General features: G+C 51.7%; 1 protein-coding gene across 2 annotated transcripts in view; it reads left to right on the top strand.

Annotated features, from left to right (window-relative positions):
* tmem184ba (transmembrane protein 184ba) overlaps positions 1-18,383 on the top strand; it is a 39,292-nt gene extending 20,909 nt beyond the window's left edge. The window contains exons 5-10 of one of the 2 annotated variants that reach the window (XM_078430802.1): positions 1,385-1,460; positions 3,909-4,000; positions 4,847-5,016; positions 8,327-8,521; positions 9,615-9,635; positions 12,102-18,383. In XM_078430802.1, the coding sequence (XP_078286928.1) occupies positions 1,385-1,460; positions 3,909-4,000; positions 4,847-5,016; positions 8,327-8,521; positions 9,615-9,635; positions 12,102-12,343 (796 nt within the window). In that variant the 3' untranslated portion in view covers positions 12,344-18,383. The remainder of the gene's footprint in view (positions 1-1,384; positions 1,461-3,908; positions 4,001-4,846; positions 5,017-8,326; positions 8,522-9,614; positions 9,636-12,101) is intronic. The other variant, XM_078430803.1, reaches the window with a different exon arrangement.
* Positions 18,384-22,278: the final 3,895 nt, after the last annotated feature.

Raw genomic sequence — 22,278 nt, forward strand, 5'->3', positions numbered from 1 at the left:
AAGCTCATTCTTTCCAATCTTTCCTCATGCGACAGTCCCGCCATCCCGGGGATTAACCACGTGAACCTACGCTGCACTGCCTCAATAGCAAGGACGTCCTTCCTCAAGTTTGGAGACGTTTCCACTTGGGTCTTGTAGAAACAAAGAACAGCAGATGCTGGTTTACACCAAAGATAGACGCAAAGTGCTGGAGTAACTCAGCAGGTCCAGCACGGCCTCTGGGGGAAAAAATACGATGGGTGACGTTTCGGGTCGGGACCCTTCTTCAGACAACAGTCCCAACCCGCAACATCACCCATCGATTTTCTCCAGAGATACTGCCTGACCAGCTGGCCCCTAGTTGCTGTTATCATTGTGGACGCAGCCCAGACCATCACACAAACCGACCTCCCTTTCATCGACTCCATCTGCACCTCACACTGCCTCGGCAAGGCCAGCAGCACAATCAAGGACCAGTCTCACCCCGGCCACTCCCTCTTCTCCCCTCTCCCATCGGGCAAGAGGTACAGAAGTGTGAAAACGCACACCTCCAGATTCTGGGGCAGTTTCATCCCAGCTGTTATCAGGCAACTGAACCATCCCACCACAACCAGAGAGCAGTGCTGAACTACTATCTACCTCATTGGGGACTATCCTTGATCGGTCTTTGCTGGCTTTACCTTGCACTAAATAGTATACCCGTATCATTTATCTATACTGTAAATGGCTCGATTTTAATCATTTATTGTCTTTCTGCTGACTGGTTAGCACGTAACAAAAGCTTTTCACTGTACCTCAGTATAAGTGACAATAAACCAAACTGTAATTGAGTTACTCCAGCACTTTGTGTCTATCTCCACTCGGTTCTTGGTGTGTAGGAGGTATCTCGGAGTGTTTGACGGCACTGGGCCTGCACTAGCTGGAGTTTAGAAGAATGAGGGGGGGACCTCATTGAAACATACAGAATAGTGAAAGGCCTGGATGGAGTGGATGTGGAGAGGATGTTTCCACTTGTGGGAGAGTCTAGGACCAGAGGGCACAGCCTCAGAATTAAAGGACGTTCCTTTAGGAAGATGAGGAGGAATTTATTTAGTCAGAGGGTGGCGAATCAGTGGAATTCCTTGCCACAGATGGCGATGGAGGCCAAGTCAATGGATATTTTTGTAGATAGATTATTGATTAGTGTGGGGGTCATGGGGAGAAGGCAGGAGAATGGGGTTAGGAGGGACAGATAGATCAGCCATGATTGAATGGCGGAGTAGACTTGATGGGTTGAATGGCCTAATTCTGCTCCTATCATTTATGACACATAAGAGTGTAGTTTGTCAGGGTGGCCGGGCCCCGGGTCGCGGTTTGTTCTCTCTCTCCCGGTACTATTCCTAACCAGCTTTTCTCTCGTTCACAGATCCAGCTGCATGTACGGGACATGTTGCCTCTGGGGCAAGACCTACTCCATTGGCTTTCTGCGCTTCTGCAAGCAGGTAGGTCACGGAGTCACAGGGTGATACAGCGTGGAAACAGGCCCAACGTGCCCACACCGGCCAACATGACCCAGCTACACTCGTCCCACCTGCCCGCGTTTGGTCCATATCCCTCCAAACCTGTCCTATCCATGTACCTGTCCAACCGCTTCATATTGGGATAGTCCCAGCCTCAACTACCTCCTCTGGCAGCTCGTTTCATACACCCACCACCCTCTGTGTGAAAAGGTTACCCCTCAGATTCCTATTGAATCTTCTCCCCTTCGCCTTAAGCCTATGTCCTCTGGTCCTCGATTCCCCTACTCTGGGCAAGAGACACTGTGCGTCTATCCGATCTATTCCTCTCATGATTTTGTACACCTCTATAAGATCACCCCTCATCCTCCTGCGCTCCAAGGAATAGAGTCCCAGCCTGTTCAACTACTCCCAATAGCTCAGGCCCTCGAGCACTGACAACATCCTTGTAAATCCTCTCAGCATAATGACATCCTTCTTATGAAGTTAAAGGTCATTACTTTGTTTACCAGCCAGGTGATACGTATGTTTATTAATTATGCATACCAGCACAAATTATTGTTTCCAGAAAATGGCGCTGTTTGCCACAAAACATCTTTGTTCTTCTGAGCTTGGAGCGACATGCCAACCGTTTCAGTTTAGTTTTGGAGATACAGCGCGGAAACAGGCCCTTCGGCCCACCGAGTCCGCACCGACCAGCGATCCCTGCACGCTAACACTGTCCTGCACACACTAGGGACAATTTCAATCTGTGATCATTTTTTTGCAAATTGGAGGGTGTACTTGGAGTTTAGTAACTGTGCGGCACGGTGGCGCAGCGGTAGAGTTGCCGCCTTACAGTGCTTGCAGCGCCAGAGACCCGGGTTCCATCACGACTACGGGCGCTGTCTGTACAGAGTTTGTACGTTCTCCCCGTCTTCTTCTTATCGAGTCCACATCACAAGCTTAGATATTATTCAGCCAGAGCTGAACACACTTCTCAGCATCTTCATTTGTAAGTTAATTGGTTTCTATAAATTGTCCCCAGTGCGTAGGGTAGAACTAGTTTACGAGTCTCCCCGTGACCACGTGGGTTTTCTCTGAGATCTTCGCTTTCTCCCACACTCCAAAGACGTACAGGTTTGTAGGTTAATTGGCTTGGTGTATGTGTAAGATTCTCCCTATTAGGACAGCGTTAATGTGCGGGGATGGCTGGCCGGTGCGGACTCGGTGGGCCGAAGGGCCTGTTTCCGCGGTGTATCTCTAAACTGAACTGAACTAAACTGGGGGGGTTGGGAGCAAGGGAGGTGGAGCCACTGGACTTTGTTACACATTGGTCGTGTCTCAAAGAGGCATGCAGCTTGGAAACAGGCCCTTCGGCCCAACTCATCCACTCTGACCAAGATGCCCCATCTTAGCTCGTCCCATTTTCCCGCGTTTGGCCCATGTCCCTCTCCCCCTTTCGTTCCTGCCACTGTTAGGAACATAGGAACACAATTTTTCCTTTAATTTGAAAATGGAGGGTAACCAAACCAGAATACAACACTCCAAATGCGGCCCCACCCAACGTCTTGTACATTTTTCCGTTTAGTTTGGAGATACAGCGGGGAAACAGGCCCTTCGGCCCACCGAGTCTGGGCTGACCACAGTCACCTGCAAGCTAGTTCTATTCTACCCACTGGGGACAATTTATAAAAACCAATTACAAACTTACAAACCTGCACGTCTTTGGAGTGTGGAAGGAAACCGGAGCACCCGGAGGAGATTAATACAACCACAAGGGGAACGTACAAACTCCGTACAGACAGCACCCATAATTAGGGGTCTCTGGTGCAGTAAGGCAGCAACTCTACCCCTGTGTCACTGCCACCCTTTTACTTTGTAAAGTGTGTGGCAGGATCTGCTGGCATGAAGGGTCATGTCTCTTGGTTTAGTTTAGAGATACAGCGCGGAAACAGGTCCATCGGCCCACCGAGTCCACGCCGACCAGCGATCCCCGTACATTAACACTATCCTACACACACTGGGGACAATTTTACCAAAGCCAATTAACCTACAAATCCGCACGTCTTTGGAGTGTGGGAGGAAACCGAAGATCTCGGAGAAAACCCACGCAGGTCACGGGCAGAACGTACAAACTCCGTACAGACGGCGCCCACAGTCGGGATCGAACCCGGGACTCTGGCGCTGTGAGGCAGCAACTCTAGCGCTCTGCCCGTCTCTATGCTGCTCTGCTCAGAGAATCTTGGGAGGCTGGGTGATTTAATTCGAAGGTCTGAAGGAGGTATCTCGACCCAAAGCGTCACCTGTTCCTTGTTCTCCAGAGATGCTGCCTGACCTGCTGAGTTACTTCAGCATTTTGTGCCCATTGGTGACGTAACTCTAAATCAGGCTGAGCTTGTAATGGTGGCTGGGAGCTGATGGTTATTTGATGCTGCTGTTTATCGTTCTCAGGCCACCCTCCAGTTCTGCGTGGTGAAACCGCTGATGGCCATCATCACCGTGGTTCTTCAAGCATTCGGCAAATACAAAGATGGCGACTTCAAGTGAGGAACCTCTGACCTTTCCCTTCCCTCCCCCTCCCTGTCTCCTCTTGGCGCTTCTCACTCACCCAAAGATTCTGAACCTCTGGAAAGTGTTGGTTGATCATTGAGTCACGGTTCCACAGGGATCTTCCCTCCTTCCTTCCCCCCCCCCCCTCCCCTCTTCAGGAATGAGTGGGTTGTGGAATTCTCTGCCACAGAGGACAGTGGAAGCCAATTCACTGGATGAATTTAAAAGAGAGTTAGATAGAGCTCTAGGGGCTAGTGGAATCAAGGGGTATGGGGAGAAGGCAGGCACGGGTTACTGATTGTGGATGATCAGCCATGATCACAATGAATGGCGGTGCTGGCTCGAAGGGCCAAATGGCCTCCTCCTGCACCTATTTTCTATGTAACCTATGACGAGCATTTGACGGCACTGGGCCTATAAACGCTGGAATTGAGAAGGTTGAGGGGGGACCTCATTGAAACCAAATAGTGAAAGGCCTGGATAGGATGGACGTGGAGAGGATGTTACCACTAGTGGGAGAGTCTAGGACCAGAAGTCAAGCCTCAGAATTAAAGGACGTTCTTTTAGGAAGCGAATGAGGAGGAATTTCTTTAGTCAGAGAGTGGTGAATGTGTGGAATTCATTGCCTCAGAAGGCTGTGGAGGCCAAGTCAATGGATATTTTACGGGACAAAGGGGCAGGCAGCCGACTCCAGTGCCATCTTGGCCAGGCCCAGGAGCAGACCGACAGGGAGACCCCCTCCCTCCCTCCCTCTGTACCGGGTGCCCTAATGTCAGGAGCGTGGGGTTAGTTTTGGGCCGTGGGTCTGAGCTCTGTTTTCCCCCATCTCTTGTCTCCAGCGTTGCCAGCGGCTATCTGTACGTGATGATCATCTACAACATCTCCGTCAGTCTCGCCCTCTACGCCCTCTTCCTCTTCTACTTCGCCACGCGCGACCTGCTCAGCCCCTATAGCCCCGTGCTCAAGTTCTTCATGGTCAAGTCCGTCATCTTCCTCTCCTTCTGGCAAGGTAAGTTGTCTCCGTCGAAGGTCGGCACAAAACGCTGGAGTAACTCAGCGGGTCAGGCAGCATCTCTGGAGAGAAGGAATGGGTGGCGTTTCAGGTCGAGACCCTTCTTGAGGACTCCAGGGAGGGTTCAACCTGGTCTCCATTCTGGGCCAGTTGGGTTGACTGGTTTGTTGGTCACCTATGACTTCAGCATCGCCATGGGCAACATGATCGTTGACGTTATTATTCTTTCCACTAAAGAAAATACTTCTAACATCCATGATGTGCAGCGGTTGTCAGCTCACCTGTGGTTAACGTGGTTCTGGGGCTGAGGTACAATATCCCATGTCTCTAGTTTCCCTCTCCCCTGATTCTCAGTCTGAAAAAAGGGTCTCGACCCATTCCTTCTCTCCCGAGATGCTGCCTGACCCACTGAGTTACTCCAGCATTTTGTGTCCACCTTCGACTCAGACCAGCATCTGCAGTTTTTTTCCTAAGTTGTCTCCGTTCAGTTCAGTTTAGCGTCACGGGTACGATCGAACCAGGGCGGCCACGGTGGCGCAGTGGTAGAGTCGCTGCCTTACGGCGCTGGAAGCACCGGAGACCCGGGTTCGATCCCAGCTACGGCTGCTGTCCGCACGGAGTTTGTACGTTCTCGTGACCGCGTGAGTTTTCACCGAGATCTTCGGTTTCCTCCCACACTCCAAAGACGTACAGGTTAATTGGCATGGTGCATGTGTGTAAAGAAAAAGATGTTCCAAGTGTATGTAGGATAGTGTTAATGTGCGGGGATCGCCGGTCAAGAGACAATAGGTGCAGGAGTAGGCCATTCGGCCCTTCGAGCCAGCACCGCCATTCAATGTGATCATGGCTTATCATTCTCAATCAGTACCCCGTTCCTGCCTTCTCCCCATACCCCCTGACTCCGCTATCCTTCAGAGCTCCATCTAGCTCTCTCTTGAATGCATTCAGAGAATTGGCCTCCACTGCCTTCTGAGGCAGAGAATTCCACAGATTCACAACTCTCTGACTGAAAAGGTTTTTTCCTCATCTCCGTTCTAAATGGAGAAACGGTCGGTGGGGACTCGGTGGTCGAAGGGCCTGTTACCGCGCTGTATCTCTAAGCCAAGCTAAGCTAAACTTCATATATCCCAGGAGGGAAATTGATCTACCAACAGTCATAAAAACACAAAATACATGAAATGAAATGAAAGTGATGAGTGGAAAGGATTGGGGAGAGGAGGGGGGTCAGTCTCAGTCTACCCCACGACAGAAGGGGGAGGAGTTGTACAGTTTGATAGCCACAGGGAAGAAGGATCTCCTGTGGCGTTCTGTGCTGCATCTTGGTGGGACCAGTCTGTTGTTGAAGGTGCTCCTCAGGTTGACCAGTGTGTCATGGAGGGGGGTGAGCTGTATTGTCCAGGATGCTCCGCAGTTTGAGGAGCATCTTCACCTCCAAGACCATCTCCCATGTACAGTGAAAAGCGTTCAGTTTAGTTTGAGAGACGGCGCGGAAACAGGCCCTTCGGCCCACCGAGACCATGAGACCAGCGATCCCCGCACACTAACACTATCCTACACATTTTACAACAAACCCGCACGCCTTTGGAGTGTGGGAGGAAACCCGAAGATCTCGGAGAAAACTTACACGGGGTGAACATCCAAACTCCGTACAGACAACACCCGTAGTCAGGATTGAACCCGGGTCTCCGGCGCTGTGAGGCAGCAACACTCTACCCGCTGCGCCACCGTGCCGCACACAATCCCGTCAGCGGAAAGTCAACACGTGATTACAATCGAGCCGTTTACAGTGCACAGATAAAAGATAAGGGGATAACGTTTAGTGCAAGGTAAAGCCAGCAAAGTCCGATCAAAGATAGTCTGAGGGTCACCAATGAGGTTGATAGACGTTCAGGACTGGTTGTTGGGAGGATGGTTCAGTTGCCTGATAACAGCTGGGGAGAAACTGTCCCTGAATCTGGAGCTGTGCGTTTTCGCACTCCTGCACCTTACAGGTGTCAGAGATTAAGGGGAGGAGGCAGGAGAATGGGGTTAGGAGGGAGAGATAGATCAGCCATGATTGAATGGTGGAGTAGACTTGATGGGCCAAATGGCCTCATTCTGCTCCTATCAGTTAAGATCTTATTCTATACTTTATCTTGTTTTGTTGCTCTGAGAGCTAATGATGAGAAGATGATGGGACTCTTGGCAAGGGAGGGGCTGCTATATATTTATGTTGGGACCGTATGATTTAAATGCTTGCCATAGCATACAGCATGGAAACAGGCCCTTCAGCCCGCCAAGTCCACACCGACCATCTTAGAATTACACTACACTGCAGCAAGGGTTGCCAACTGTCCCGTATTAGCCGGGACATCCCGTATTTTGGGCTCAGTTGGTTTGTCCCGTACGGGACCGCCCTTGTCCGGGGGGGGTAAGGGGCGCTGTAGGGCCGGGGGGCGCTGTAGGCCCGGATGCTGTAGTTCCTGACAGATTAGGTCCTGAAACTCTTAGGTTTCCGACATTTTAGCTCCGGACAGTCTGCCCAGGACGCCACCTGACGGAGGCTACGTAGCAACCCGCCTCCCGGCCCCGGGCGGCCGCCGCTGGTGGAGCGGGAGCACGTGGCCGCTGGCTGGGTGAGGTCACGTGGGGCGCGGGCGGGGCGGTGACGTCACCTTGTCCCGTATTTGGGAGTGAGATAGTTGGCAACCCCTAACTGCAGCCCAAGTTGAGTTTATTGTCCTCTGCACAAGTACGGTGAGGGGCGGGTACAGTGAAAATCCCCCTTTCAGCAGCCTCACGGGCACGTAGACTCGGACAAAGTGAAGAGAGGTTGAGAGAAAAGTACCCTGCCCCTAACAAACACCACCCAGAACCAGGACACAAGAACATCGGGGTGCTCCGGCTTCCTCCCGCACTTCAAAGCCGTGCGGGTTTGTAGGCTAATTGGCTTCAGTAAAATTGTAAATTTGTCCTTAGTGTGTGTAGGGTAGTGCGGGGTGATTGGTGCTCAGCGCGGGCTCGGTGGGCCGAAGGGCCTGTTTCTGTGCTGTATCTCCAAAGTCTAAAGCAAGCATTGTGGTTTAGGTCGCCTGTAGGATTCACTGTGTTGGGCCAGAGCTCAAGAGTGCCCTCTGCTGTTGGACAGATGTATGAGCATAGGCCCAGGCCTCCATTTAATGATGGTTGAGTCATACTGCTCAGAATCAGGCCCTTCGGACCAACTTGTCCATGCTGACCAAGGTGCACATACACCCAATCTCCTGACGGGCCCTTGTATTTGGGAAGTTGGGCTGACTATTGTTTGTCTCCCTCCCCCTCCCATCAGGAATGCTGTTGGCCATTCTGGAAAAGTGCGGAGCCATCCCGAAGATTGCCTTGGCTGACGTGTCCGTGGGTGAAGGGACCGTCGCCGCCGGCTACCAGAACTTCATCGTCTGCATCGAGATGTTCTTCGCCGCCATCGCTCTGCGTTACGCCTTCACCTCCAAGGTGTACAGGGACAAGCGGGTGGACGCGCAAGGTAAGCGCGGCCGGGGGCTCGGGCCGACAGTCGCCGCGTTCTGGCGCTCAAGGATGGGCCCCCAGGAACATGGGAGGGGGAGGGAGAACACAGGATACACACAGTGGTATTCTTTGCTTTGCACACCTAAGGTATGCAAAGAGTCACCACATAAAGGGCACCGACAGAGTTACAAAGTATCCCGCACGGGGTCCTCCTTAGTTCTCCCCCCCCCCCCACAGCAATCCCCCCACACCAGGTCCTTCTTTGTCCTTCCCCCCACCCACGGTGATCCCCCCCACACTAGGTCCTCCTTTGTTCTTTTCCCCCCCCCACGGCGATCCCCCCACACCAGGTCCTCCTTTGTTCTCCCCCCCCCCCCACGACAATCCCCCCCCCACGCCGGGTCCTCTTTGCCTGTGGGACGTCTGAGAAGCTTGTCTCGTCAACTCCTTGCCCCCCCCCCCCCCCCTTCGTTGGGGAAGGGGGTGAGTGCGGAGGATGTGGGGTTCAAACCTCACCATGGAAGCGCCAGGGAAACGGAGTTTGGGTTTTCCCAAATGTCAGTAACGGACAGGTGATCCCCGTAAATGTGACGTCAAAGTCTAAAGAAGCATCTCGGCTCGAAACGTCACCAATCCATGTCCAATCTGAAGAAGGGTCCCGACCTGAAACATCACCGATTAATTAATGTCCAGTTTGAAGATAGATCCTGACCCAAAATGTCAACTATCCACGTCTAATCTTAAGAAGGGTCCCGACCTGAAACGTCACCTATAGATAAATGATGGGATAGTCCCAGCCTCAACTACCTCCTCTGGCAGCTTGTTCCATGCACCCACCACCCTCTGTGTGAATAAGTTACCCCTCGGATTCCTATTAAATCTTTTCCCCTTCGCCTTGAACCTAAGTCCTCTGGTCCTCGATTCCCTGACTCTGGGTAAAAAACTCTGTGCATTTACCCGATCTATTCCTCTCACTGTTTATATGTGTCCTGGTTCTGGGTGGTGTTTGTTAGGGGTTTGTTAGGGGCAGGGTACTTTTCTCTCAGCCTCTCTCACTTTGTCTTTTCTCTGTCTGTCTCTTGCTTCTGCCAATCTTTCACCCGGGACAGTGCTGGCGTATGGCCCATACGGTAGGCTTCGTTTACCTTTTTATTCTGCGTGCGATAGTTGAGCAAATGTCTCCATGTTTAGAGTGGGCGTGGAGAGAGAGACACACAAAAAGCTGAAGTAACTCAGCGGTTCGGACAGCATCTCTGGAGAAAGAGACCAGGTGACTTTTAGGGTCTCGACCCCTAAACGCCACCTGTCCCTTTTCTCCAGAGGTGCTGTCTGACCCGCTGAATTACTCCAGTCTATCTTCGGTTTAAACCAGCATCTGCAGTTCCTTCTTACACAAGTGGGTGTGGAGAGGATGTTTCCACCAGTGGGAGAGTCTAGGACCAGTGGTCACAGCCTCAGAATTAAAGGACGTTCCTTTAGGAAGGAGATGAGGAGGAATTTCTTAAGTCAGAGGGTGGTGAATCTGTGGAATTCATTGCCACCGAAGGCTGTGGAGGCCGTCAATGGGCATTTTTAACGGGGAGATTGACGGATTCTTGATTAGTGCGGGTGTCAGAGGGTTATGGAGAGAATGGGGTTAGGAGGGAGAGATAGATCGGCCACGATTGAGTGGCAGAGTAGACTTGATGGGCTGAATGGCCTAATTCTGCTCCTATGTCTTGTGTTCACACCCCGTGAACAAATGAATTTCTAATTCCCATTTTTTCTGAGGCTGTTGCCAGCGGAGAACACTTGGCTGGGAATGAGGGAAGCAGATGGTATGTTTACTATGATTGCATTTGTGCAAAAATAAAGACATCTTGCCACAACCTTGTCCCACGCTGGTGAGAACGTACCTGGAATGGGTCAAAGACTCAGAGAGTGATACAGTGTGGAAACAGGCCATTCGGCCCAACTTGCCCATACCGGCCAACATGTCCCAGCTACGCTGGTCCCACCTGCCCATGTTTGGTCCACATCTCTCCAAACCTGTCCTATCCATGTACCTGTCCCTTCAACCTTGTCAATTGTCTCTTCAACCTTGGGATAGTCCCAGCCTCAACTACCTCCTCTGGCAGCTCGTTCAACACACCCACCACCCTTTGTGTGAAAAGGTTACCCCTCAGATTCGTATTAAATCTTTTTGACTTCACCATGAACCTATGTCCTCTGGTCCTCGATTCCCCTACTCTGGGCAAGAGACTCTGTGCATCTGCCCGATCTATTCCTCTCATGATTTTATACACCTCTATAAGATCACCCCTCGTCCTCCTGCAAAGGTTTTGTGTCCCGGTCTGTGGTGGGATGTACCTGCCATCAGGCAGAGTTGGGCAAGTTGCTGCCTCGCAGCGCCAGAGACCCTGGTTCGATCCCGACTTCGGGTGCTGCCTGTGCATGTGGAGTTTGCAAGTTCTCCCCGTGACCACGTGGGTTTCCCCCAGGTGCTCCAGTTTCCTCCCACACTCCAAAGATGCGCGGGTTTGTAGGTTAATTGCCCTCTGTTAAATTGTCACCTAGTGCGTAGAGTGGGTGAGAACGTTGGATAACATAGAACTAGTGTGAATGGGTGATCGATGGTCAGTGTGGACACGGTGGGCCGAAGGGCCTGTTTCAATGCTATGTCTCTAAACTAAAAACGGAGAGAACGTACAAACTCCGTACAGACAGCACCCGTGGTTAGGATCGAACCCGGGTCATAGAAAACATAGACATAGAAAATAGGTGCAGGAGGAGGCCATTTGGCCCTTCAAGCCAGCACCGCCATTCATTGTGATTGTGGCTGATCATCTACAATCAGTAACCCGTGCCTGCCTTCTCCCCATATCCCTTGATCCCGCTAGCCCCTAGAGCTCTATCTAACTCTCTTTTAAATTCATCCAGTGAATCGGCCTCCACTGCCCTCTGTGGCAGAGAATTCCACAAATTCACAACTCTCTGGGTGAAAAAGTTTCTTCTCACCTCAGTTTTAAATGGCCTCCCCTTTATTCTTAGACTGTGTGTGGCCCCCTGGTTCTGGACTCCCCCAACATTGGGATTATTTTTCCTGCATCTAGCTTGTCCAGTCCTTTTATAATTTTATACGTCTCTATAAAGATCCCCTCTCATCCTTCCAAACTACAGTGAATACAAGCCCAGTCTTTCCAATCTTTCCTCGTATGACAGTCCCGCCATCCCGGGGACTGACCTCGTGAGCCTACGCTGCACTGCCTCAAAAGCTACTTCTCAGAAGAACTCTGTGCGGAGTGGGGAACGCTGAGCACAGGAAATGCTGGACAAAAGCTAGACTGTGTGGCCCCCCCTGGTTCTGGACCTCCCCCAACATTGGGATTATTTTTCCTGCATCTAGCTTGTCCATTCCTTTTATAATTTTATACCTACAAAATACGTAGGTACACCACCTCCTCCCTCCTCCTGCTTGCAGTTCCGAGTCTCTGACACTGTAAGGCAGCAACTCTACCGCCGAAACCTGAGAAGTGAAGGGGCTGTGTATTGGGTGGACTCTCCATTGTGTATTAAGCCTCTGCTTGCCCCTCCCCCCCCCCCCCCCCACCCCACAGGACGCTGCGCCCCAATGAAGAGCATCTCCAGCAGCCTGAAGGAGACGATGAACCCGAACGACATTGTCCAGGACGCCATCCACAACTTCTCCCCCGCCTACCAGCAGTACACCCAGCAGTCCACCCTGGACCGCAGCACTCCCTGGCACCAGGGCCACCACGCCGTCTCCCGCACTCACAGCACCACCAGCGTCCGGGACACCGAGAAGACCCTCCTCCTGAGCTCGGACGACGAATTCTGAGACCGTCTGGGAGAGGGAGAGAGAGAGAGAGAGAGGGCGAGCTGCGGGGCCACCACTCTTCCAACCTCCCGCGATCGGCCGTGGAGGCCGGCGGCCATTTTACCCGGGGAACCGCAGGCGCCGGTTGGTGTACAAAGGAGAAGGAAAAAAAACGCCAAAGTGCTGGAGTAACTCGGCAGGTCCGTCAGCGCCAGACCGAGGAGGAGCCCCCGACCCGAAACGTCACCCATCCACGTTCTCCACAGATGCTGCCTGACCCACTGAGTTACTCCAGCACTCTGTGAAACGTCACCCATCCACGTTCTCCACAGATGCTGCCTGACCCGCTGAGTTACTCCAGCACTCTTGTGTCCATTTTGGCTTTGCAATTGGATCATTGCCTTCTGACAGAAGAGCATCAACCAATACAGGCCAACGTGACGTTGTTTTACCAATGTGAACTTTTATTTTTGATGTGCTGGAGTTGTTGTGTTTCTAGGTAGTCGGCCCGACAGAGACAGGGGGTCGCAGTAGCGACAGGTTCTTTCCATGCCCTGTCCGTGCCTGACGCAGGGCATGGAATTGGTGCTGGCATCTGGAGGGGACTCTGCCCAGGGGTCCAACAAGAGGTTGGTGCTAGCAAAATGCAGCCCATTCCACCATTGGGGAGGGGAAGGTTTGGGGGCAGGTAAGAGGCTTCAATGGAAGCTCGGCCACACTGGCATCGTGGCTTTTTACCCTCTTTGGAGCCTCTCGCTCCCTCTCCCTCTACCTCTCACTCCCCCCTTTTTCCCTCCCCCCCTCGCCCCATCTCTCCCCCACTCTCCTCTCTCACTCGCCCCCCTCTCTCTCCCTCTCTCTCTCCTCTCTCCCCTCGCACCCTCTCCTCCCCCTCTCCCCCCTCTCTCCCTCTCCCCCTGCTCTCTTCCCCTCTCCCCCCCTCTTTCCCTCTGCCCCCTCTATCCCTCTCCTCCTCCCTCTCCCCTTTCTCCCCTCATACCCTCTCTCACCCTCTTGCTCTCCCCCTCCCTCTCTCACCTCCTCTCTCCCTCTTCCCCCCTCTCCTCCCTCTCCCCCCCTTTCCCTCTCCTCCCTCTTTCCCTCTCCCCCCCTTTCCCTCTCCCCCTTTCCCTCTCCCCCTTTCCCTCTCCCCCCCTTTCCCTCTCCCCCCCTTTCCCTTTCCCTCTCCCCTCTTTCCCTCTCCCCTTTCCCTCTTTCCCTCTCCCCCCCTTTCCCTCTCCCCCTCTTTCCCTCTCCCCTTTCCCTCTCCCCCCCTTTCCCTCTCCCCCTCTTTCCCTCTCCCCCCCCTTTCCCTCTCCCCCCCTTTCCCTCTCCCCCTCTTTCCCTCTCCCCCCTTTCCCTCTCCCCCCTTTCCCTCTCCTCCCTCTTTCCCTCTCCCCCTTTCCCTCTCCTCCCTCTTTCCCTCTCCCCCCTTTCCCTCTCCTCCTCTTTCCCTCTCCCCCCCTTTCCCTCCTCCCTCTTTCCCTCCCCCCCTTTCCCTCTGCCCCCTCTATCCCCCTCCCTCTCCCCCTTTCTCCCCTCGCACCCTCTCTCACCCTCTTGCTCTCATCCCCTCTCTCCCCCTCTCTCCTTTTATCTCGGGATTTAACTGGAAGTTTTCAATTTGGGCGGCACTGTTGTGCAGCAGGTGGAGCTGCTGCCTCGGCACCAGAGACCTGCGTTTTGATCCTGACGTCTGGTGCTGTCTGCATGGAGCTCTCCCAGTGACCGCGTGGGTTGTCTCCGGGTGCCCTCTGTGCATTGCCCCCAGTGTGAGGGGAGTGGGTGAGAAAGTGGGGGGAAAAAACTGATGTGAAAGGGTGACTGCGAGGTACAGTGAAAAGCTTTTTGTTGCGCGCTAACCAGTCAGCGGAAAGACAATACACGATTACAATCCAGCCGTCCACAGTGTACCGATACATGATAATGGGGAGAATGGGAATAACGTTTAGTGCAAGGTTAAGCCTGTAAAGAACGATCAAACAGCCCGGGGATCTCCAATGAGGTAGATAGTAGCTCACTAGTTGTTGGTATTTATTCACAAAATGCTGGAGTTATTCAGCAGGTCAGGCAGCATCTCAGGAGAGAAGGAATGGGTGACGTTTCGGGTCGAGATGCTGCCTGACCTGCTGAGTTACTTCAGAATTTTGTCTGAAGAAGGGTCTCGACCCGAAACGTCACCCATTCCTTCTCTCCCGAGATGCTGCCTGACCTGCTAAGTTACTCCAGCATTTTGTGAATAAATACCTTGGATTTGTACCAGCATCTGCAGTTATTTTCTTACACTAGTTGTTGGTAGGATGGTTCAGTTGCCTGATAACAGCTGGGACAAAACTGTCCCTGAATCTGAAGCGTTTTCACACTTCTGTACCTAAGGAAAGTCTGAAGAAGGGTCTCGACCCGAAACGTCACCCATTCCTTCTCTCCAGAGATGCTGCCCGTCCCGCTGAGTTACTCGGCCATTTTGTGTCGAAGGTAGACACAAAATACTGGAGTAACTCTGCAGGTCAGGCAGCATCTCGGGAGAGAAGGAATGGGTGACGTTTCGGGTCGAGACCCTTCTTCAGGCTGATGTCAGGGGGAGGGGGCGGGACAAATAAAGGATGTAGTCGGAGACAGGGAGACTAGTGGGAGAACTGGGAAGGGGGAGGGGATAGAGAGGGAAAGCAGGGACTATCATGAAGTTGGAGAAGTCAATGTTCATACCGCTGGGGTGTAAGCTACCCAAGCGAAATGCCTCAATATTAGTCCCACGATACTTCCCTTGCCCCCGGTTGAAGCCGGATATCTCATCCTCGTTGTACTTTGGGCTGACCTGTTCCGCACTGTCCATTGAACTGTTGGCCTTGCCTCCAGGACCCTACCATCATGTGCCTTTATTTGAAAAGAAAACTCTAATTTGGCCATCGTTGTGCCAGCTGGAAAGCCTGGGTCGTGGTTTCTTGTTTGCGGAACTGCGAGCGATTCATTCTTTTCTTGCCCTTTAGTTAAGGTTTTCTCACAGTCCTGGGCGTTAACCCCATCAAAACCTTGCACGAGAGAGACATCCAAGAGTAAATATTTGGTTCCAGTGTAAGAATGTTCAGGTCCTGTGTAGTCCTCATCTTTGGCATTAATGAACCTAAAACGTTAGTTGCCTGGTTCAGGTGTTGTTAGCCTCAAGGGGAGATTGGACAAAGTTCTAAGTTGTAGGGGCAGAATTCGGCCATTCGGCCCATCTCTGCTATTCAACCGTGGCTGATCTATCTTTCTCTCTCAACCCCTTTCCTTCTCCTGCCTTCCCCCCCATAACCCCTGACACTTGGAACTTATCATGAATCTATCAATCTCCGCCTCAAAAATATACATTGATCTGCCCCCCCCCCCCCCCCCTCCTTCATCCAGCCTTCTGCGGCAACGAATCCCACAGATTCGCCACCCTTGCGCTAGAAGCAAAGAACTGCAGATGCTGGTTAATACGCAAGAGGGCACAAAGTGGGGGAGCATCTCTGGAGAACATGGGTGGGTGACATTTTGGGTCGACACTCTTTTTCAGACTGTTCGGGTCGAGATCCCTCTTCAGACTTCTTCAGAAGAATGGTCTCGACCTGAAACATCACCTCTTCACATTCTCCAGAGACGCTGTCTGTCCCACTTTGTGGCCTTTTGGACAATCTTGAGTCGTTTTCTCTGGAGCGCCAGAGGTCGAAGGAAGAACCGATAGAAGTATGTAACATTATGAGAAGCATGGATAGATAGAACTATATGTATATATATATATATTCTATCAAGTCTTCACTCAGCCTCCGACGTTCAAGAGAAAACAAGCCGTCTTTCCAACCTCTCCCTGTAGCTGGAACCCTCTAATCCAGGCAGCGTTCTGGTTAACCATCCCCTGCACCCTCTCCAAAGCCTCCACATCCTTCCTGTAATGGGGGTGGCCGGAACTGCACGCAATACTCCAAATGCGTCCCAACCAAAGTCCTCTGATAATGGAGGTTGCGATGCTCATTGGCGTTGTGGCAGTGAGTTAGGTTTTCCTGCAATAGACAATAGACAATAGGTGCAGGAGGAGGCCATTTGGCCCTTCGAGCCAGCACCGCCATTCAATGTGATCTTGGCTGATCATTCTCAATCAGTACCCCGTTCCTGCCTTCTCCCCTGACTCCGCTATCCTTAAGAGCTCTATCCAGCTCTCTCTTGAATGCATTCAGAGAACTGGCCTCCACTGCCTTCTGAGGCAGAGAATTCCACAGATTTACAACTCTGACTGATAAAGTTTTTCCTCGTCTCAGTTCTAAATGGCCTACCCCTTATTCTTAAACTGTGGCCCCTTGTTCTGGACTCCCCCAACATTGGGAACATGTTTCCTGCCTCTAAAGTGTCCAACCCCTTAATAATCTTATACGTTTCGATAAGATCTCCTCTCATCCTTCTAAATTCCAGTGTATACAAGCCTAGTCGCTCCAGTCTTTCAACATACGACAGTCCCGCCATTCCGGGAATTAACCTAGTAAACCTCCGCTGCACGCCCTCAATAGCAAGAATATCCTTCCTCAAATTTGGAGACCAAATGCTAGATGTCTTTTGAACAATTACGTTTTAAGCTTTTTCTTCTCCCCCCCCCCCCCCCCCCACCTCTCCGGACTTTCTTCCCGAAATGAGTTCCAGCATGGAAAAGTAATGTCCCCCTTGCTCTTCCTGGATTTGAGACGTTCTGATTTAGTAAGGCCACCGCTCAAGGAGAGACCATACCCCATCACTGGTCCACAACAATCTTGATGCGCGTATCTGAGGGAACGAGATATCTTTTTGTAGATCAGGCCAGTAAACCTCTTGCCACTTCGAATAGTGAACGGCCTGGATAGAGTGGATGTGGGGAGGATGTTTCCACTAGTGGGAGAGTCTAGGACCAGAGGTCACACACAGCCTCAGAATTAAAGGACGTTCCTTTAACAACGAGACGAGGAGGAGTTTCTTCAGTCAGAGGGCGGTGAATCTGTGGAATTCGTTGCCGCAGAAGGCAGTGGAGGCCAAGTCAGTGGATAATTTTAAAGCAGAGATAGAGATTCTTGATTAGTTACAGGTGTCAGGGGTTATGGGGAGAAGGCAGGAGAATGGGGTTGGGCGGGAGAGATAGATCAGCCATGATTGAATGGCGGAGTAGACCTGATGGGCCGAATGGCCTAATTCTGCTCCTATCACTTATGACCTTAAGATATCTGAGTCTTTGGAGGTCAACAGGTGGAAAGATGCCCTGTCCCTGCAAACCTCTCGGCATGCATTTGGGATATTTGTCCCGTGCGCGAGAGAGAGACACAGAGAGGATTGTAGACCTGGGTTGCTCTGAAGAAGGGTTTCTTGTCCCCCACCCCCTCCTATCTCCACTGTCTACCCTAGTGCGGGTGTCAGGGGTTATGGGGAGAAGGCAGGAGAATGGGGTTAGGAGGGGGAGATAGATCAGCCAAGTTGGAATGGCAGAGTAGACTTGATGGGCCGAATGGCCTAATTCTGCTCCTATCACTTACGAAGAAGACTGAAGAAGGGTCTCGGCCCGAAAGAGATGCTGCCTGCTCAGCTGAGTTACTCCAGCATTTTGTGTGTGTCTTGGGTTGCTCTCCAGCCAAGCAACAGCGGCTTCACTCGTCTCTGCGTTCAGGGGTAAATTTGACTTTTTTAATTTCTGCTTTGCGTTTTAATTTTTGTATTTGCAAAAGAGTCAAAATGCCTGGTTGCTGCTTCCAGTTTCATTCTGGCCTCCGTGCGCGCTGACAAAACCTTTCTGAAGTCTTCTGTGAGGGTCTCAAAGACGGGCTTGGAGATTGGGGACCGCAGGTTACTGGGGGGGGGGGGGGGGGTCAGGTAGGGCTGAGGGTAGGACGAGAAATGTGTATTGACGGGACTGTGGTGTGATATTGTACATAGTATATATATATTGAAATAATGTATGATATAAAGTTGACAGAAGCACCTAGTTTTGTATCTTTAGCTGCCATTTGTGTATATGAACTCAAGGAAGCTGCTTCTATTTCGGTCCTTGTGATGTTCCTCGGCAAAAAGTGAATAAAAGATCTTATACCGACTTGTTCCTTTCCCAACTGAAAGTTAATTGGGGAAGATTTGAGATTTTTGCTGTGCGTTTTAGAAACTTAGAAAATAGGTGCAGGAGGAGGCCATTCGGCCCTTCGAGCCAGCACTGCCATTCAATATGATCATGGCTGATCATCAATCAATACTCTATGGGCTTTCTCCCCGTATCCCTTGATTCCGTTAGCCCTAAGAGCTCTATCTAACTCTTTCTTGAAAACATCCACTGCCACTGCCTTCTGTGGCAGCGAATTCCACAGATTCACAACTCTCCGGGTGAAAAGTGTTTTGCTCATCTCAGTCCTAAGTGGCCTACCCCTTATTCTTAAACTGTGACCCCAGGTTCTGGACTCCCCCAACATGGGGAACATTTTTCCTGCATCTAGCCTGTCCAATCCCTAAAGAGTTTTATATGTTTCTATAAGATCCCCTCTCATCCTTCTAAATTCCAAAAAGTATAAGCCCAGCCGATCTATTCTTTCATCATATGTCAGTCCCGACATCCCAGGAATTAACCTGGTGAATCTACGCTGCCCTCCCTCAATAGCAAGAACTGTCTCCTTATGAAAACAGGCTGCTGGTTACACTGCGAGAGGTTTTGGTTGGCTGGACTTACAGCTTCCACTGCCGTCTGTGGCAATGAATTCCACAGATTCACCAACCTCTGGCTGAGGAAATTCCTTCTCGTCTCCAGTATAAAGGTACGTCCTTTTATTCTGTGGCTGTGGCCCCCCCCCCCCGCACGGACTCGGTGGGCCGAAGCACCTGTTTCCGCGTTGTGTCTCTGTATCTGTTGAGTATAGGAGCAAAGAGGTCCTTCTGCAGTTGTACAGGGCCCTAGTGAGACCGCACCTGGAGTACTGTGTGCAGTTTTGGTCTCCAAATTTGAGGAAGGATATTCTTGCTATTGAGGGCGTGCAGCGTAGGTTTACTAGGTTAATTCCCGGAATGGCGGGACTGTCGTATGTTGAAAGACTGGAGCGACTGGGCTTGTATACACTGGAATCTAGAAGGATGAGAGGGGATCTTATCGAAGCGTATAAAATTATTAAGGGGTTGGACACGTGAGAGGCAGGAAACATGTTCCCAATGTTGGGGGAGTACAGAACCAGGGGCCACAGTTTAAGAATAAGGGGTAGGCCATTTAGAACTGAGATGAGGAAAAACTTTTTCAGTCAGAGAGTTGTGAATCTGTGGAATTCTCTGCCTCAGAAAGCAGTGGAGGCCAATTCTCTGAATGCATTCAAGAGAGAGCTGGATAGAGCTCTTAAGGATAGCGGAGTCAGGGGGTATGGGGAGAAGGCAGGAACGGGGTACTGATTGAGAATGATCAGCCATGATCACATTGGATGGCGGTGCTGGCTCGAAGGGCCGAATGGCCTCCTCCTGCACCTATTGTGTATTGTCTATCTCTCAAACTAAACTAAACTAGTGTGTGGGATAGTGTTAGTGCACAGAGTTCACTATCTTTCATTCAATGTTCGAAATCTCTCTACATTGCCGTCTATAACTTTCCTTTCCTTTTCCCCGTGACTTTCAGTCTGAAGAAGGGTCCCGACCCGAAACGTCACCCATTCCTTCTCACCAGAGATTTTGCTTGTCCCGCTGAGCTACTCCCAGCTTTTTGTGTCTATCTCTGAGTTTACTGTCTATCTCTCAGCTTCACGGTCCAAGGTTCAATCCTTGGATTCCAGTGCTGTCTGTGTGGAGTTTGCACGTTCACTCTGTGACTGCGTTGTGTTTCCTGTCCCATACCCCCCCATCACACCCTCCTCTCCCCATCTACACCTGCCCCATATCCCTCCAAACCTGTCCTATCCATGTACCTGCCTAAATGTTTCTTAAACGTTGCGGTAGTCCCTGCCTCAACTACCTCCTCCGGCAGCTCGTTCCGTACACCCACCACCCTCTGTGTTCAAAGATCAATCTCTGCTTTGAAAATACCCATAGTGTTGGCTTCCACTGCCCTCTGTGGCAATGAATTCCACAGATTCACCGCCCTCTGACTAAAGAAATTCCTCCTCATCTCCAGCATAAAGGTACATCCTTGTATTCTGTGGCTGTGGGCCGAGGGGCCTGTTTCCGTGTTGTGTGTCTGTATCTCTAAAACTAAACTAAACTAGTGTGTGGGATAGTGTTAGTGCACATGGGTGGCGTGGACTCAGTGGGCCGAGGAGCCTGTTTAGGGGATGTATCTCCAAACTCTGAAGAGATGGTTATAGACAATAGGTGCAGGAGGAGGCCATTCGGCCCTTCGAGCCAGCACCGCCATTCAATGTGATCATGGCTGATCATTCTCAATCAGTACCCCGTTCCTGCCCTCTCCCCATACCCCCTGACTCCGCTATCCTTAAGAGCTCTATCTAGCTCTCTCCTGAATGCATTCAGAGAACTGGCCTCCACTGCCTTCTGAGGGGTGGGGGTGGGGGAGTGAAACAAAGTCTTCCCAACTTTGGAAATGGCAATGCATGCTGGGGTAACATCAGGGACTGCTGCTTTAGTGTGATGAGGGGGGGGGGGGAGGGGGGGTAGTGTGGAGCAGAACATTCCCAAAGATATTGGAGCTTCAATTGGAAATGTGAAGATCGACCGGATTGATGGCTTTTACTTGGGTTAAAGTTTGAGGGAATGGGACGGAGGGAGAATGTGTAAACCATGTTGTGAGAATGTTGTAAACCATGTCCCCGATGTTGGGGAAGTCCAGAACAAGGGGTCACAGTTTAAGGATAAGGGGGAAGTCTTTTAGGACCAAGATGAGAACGTTTTTTTTCACACAGAGAGTGGTGAATCTGTGGAATTCTCTGCCACAGAAGGTAGTTGAGGCCAGTTCATTGGCTATATTTAAGAGGGAGTTAGATGTGGCCCTTGTGGCTAAAGGGATCAGGGGGTATGGAGAGAAGGCAGGTACGGGATACTGAGCTGGATGATCAGCCATGATCACATTGAATGGCGGTGCAGGCTCGAAGGGCCGAATGGCCTACTCCTGCACCTATTTTCTATGTTTCTAAGCGTTTAAACGCTTCCCTCCCACGCTTCAGCCCGCAGCCATGTAATCTGGGGAAATGTGAAGACCGACCGGATTGATGGCTTTTACTTGGGTTAAAGTTTGAGGGAATGGGAGGGAGGGAGGGAGAATGTGTAAACCGCTGCACCACCCTGCACGCAAGTGGTTTTGCTGCCTCTCCTCGTGGCTGCCCCTTGCTGCCAGCTCGCAGGCCTCAGCCAATGCAGGGCCCGTTGCCAAGGCTGGGAGGGGACGGGAAACAAGATGAGTCACCGTGAGGAAACTCAAAACAGAAACGACAGGGTGGTGCAGCGGTAGAGTTGCCACCTCACATCGCCCGCCGGAGACCCGGGTTCCACCCTGACCGCGGGCGCCGTCGGCACGGGAGTTTGCACCTCCTCCCCGTGGGATTTTCCCCCGAGATCATCGGTTTCCTCCCACACTCCATTAGACGTACAGGTTTGTAGGTTAATTGGCTTGTCCCTATAGTGTGTGTGTAGGATAGTGTTAGTGTACAGGGATCGCTGGTCGGCACGGACTCGGTGGGCCGAAGGGCCTGTTTCGGCGCTGTATCTCTAATCTAAACTAAGGCCGAGGTTGGTGTGTGGCAGGGAGCTGTGTGCGTCTCCTTGCAATTAAAGCCACTTGCAACAGAGGGAGTGCAAACCTCGCTCTCTCAGTGCAGGGGTGTTGGCCGGTGATCATGTGGCCTGGGCCTCTTTCCCTGAGTTTGGCAGCAATGAAGGGTGATCTCATTGGAACACTTCCTGCCCACATTAAAGCAAAGAGCTCCTGCTCCTTGGTTTAGAACCGGGGGGGGGGGGGGGGGGTAGCAGGGCCAAGAATCAGTGTGTCACGGAGTCGCACAGCACAGAAGCAGGCCCAC

This window comes from Rhinoraja longicauda, chromosome 40 (genome assembly GCF_053455715.1).
Source record: "Rhinoraja longicauda isolate Sanriku21f chromosome 40, sRhiLon1.1, whole genome shotgun sequence".
NCBI lineage: Eukaryota > Metazoa > Chordata > Chondrichthyes > Rajiformes > Arhynchobatidae > Rhinoraja > Rhinoraja longicauda.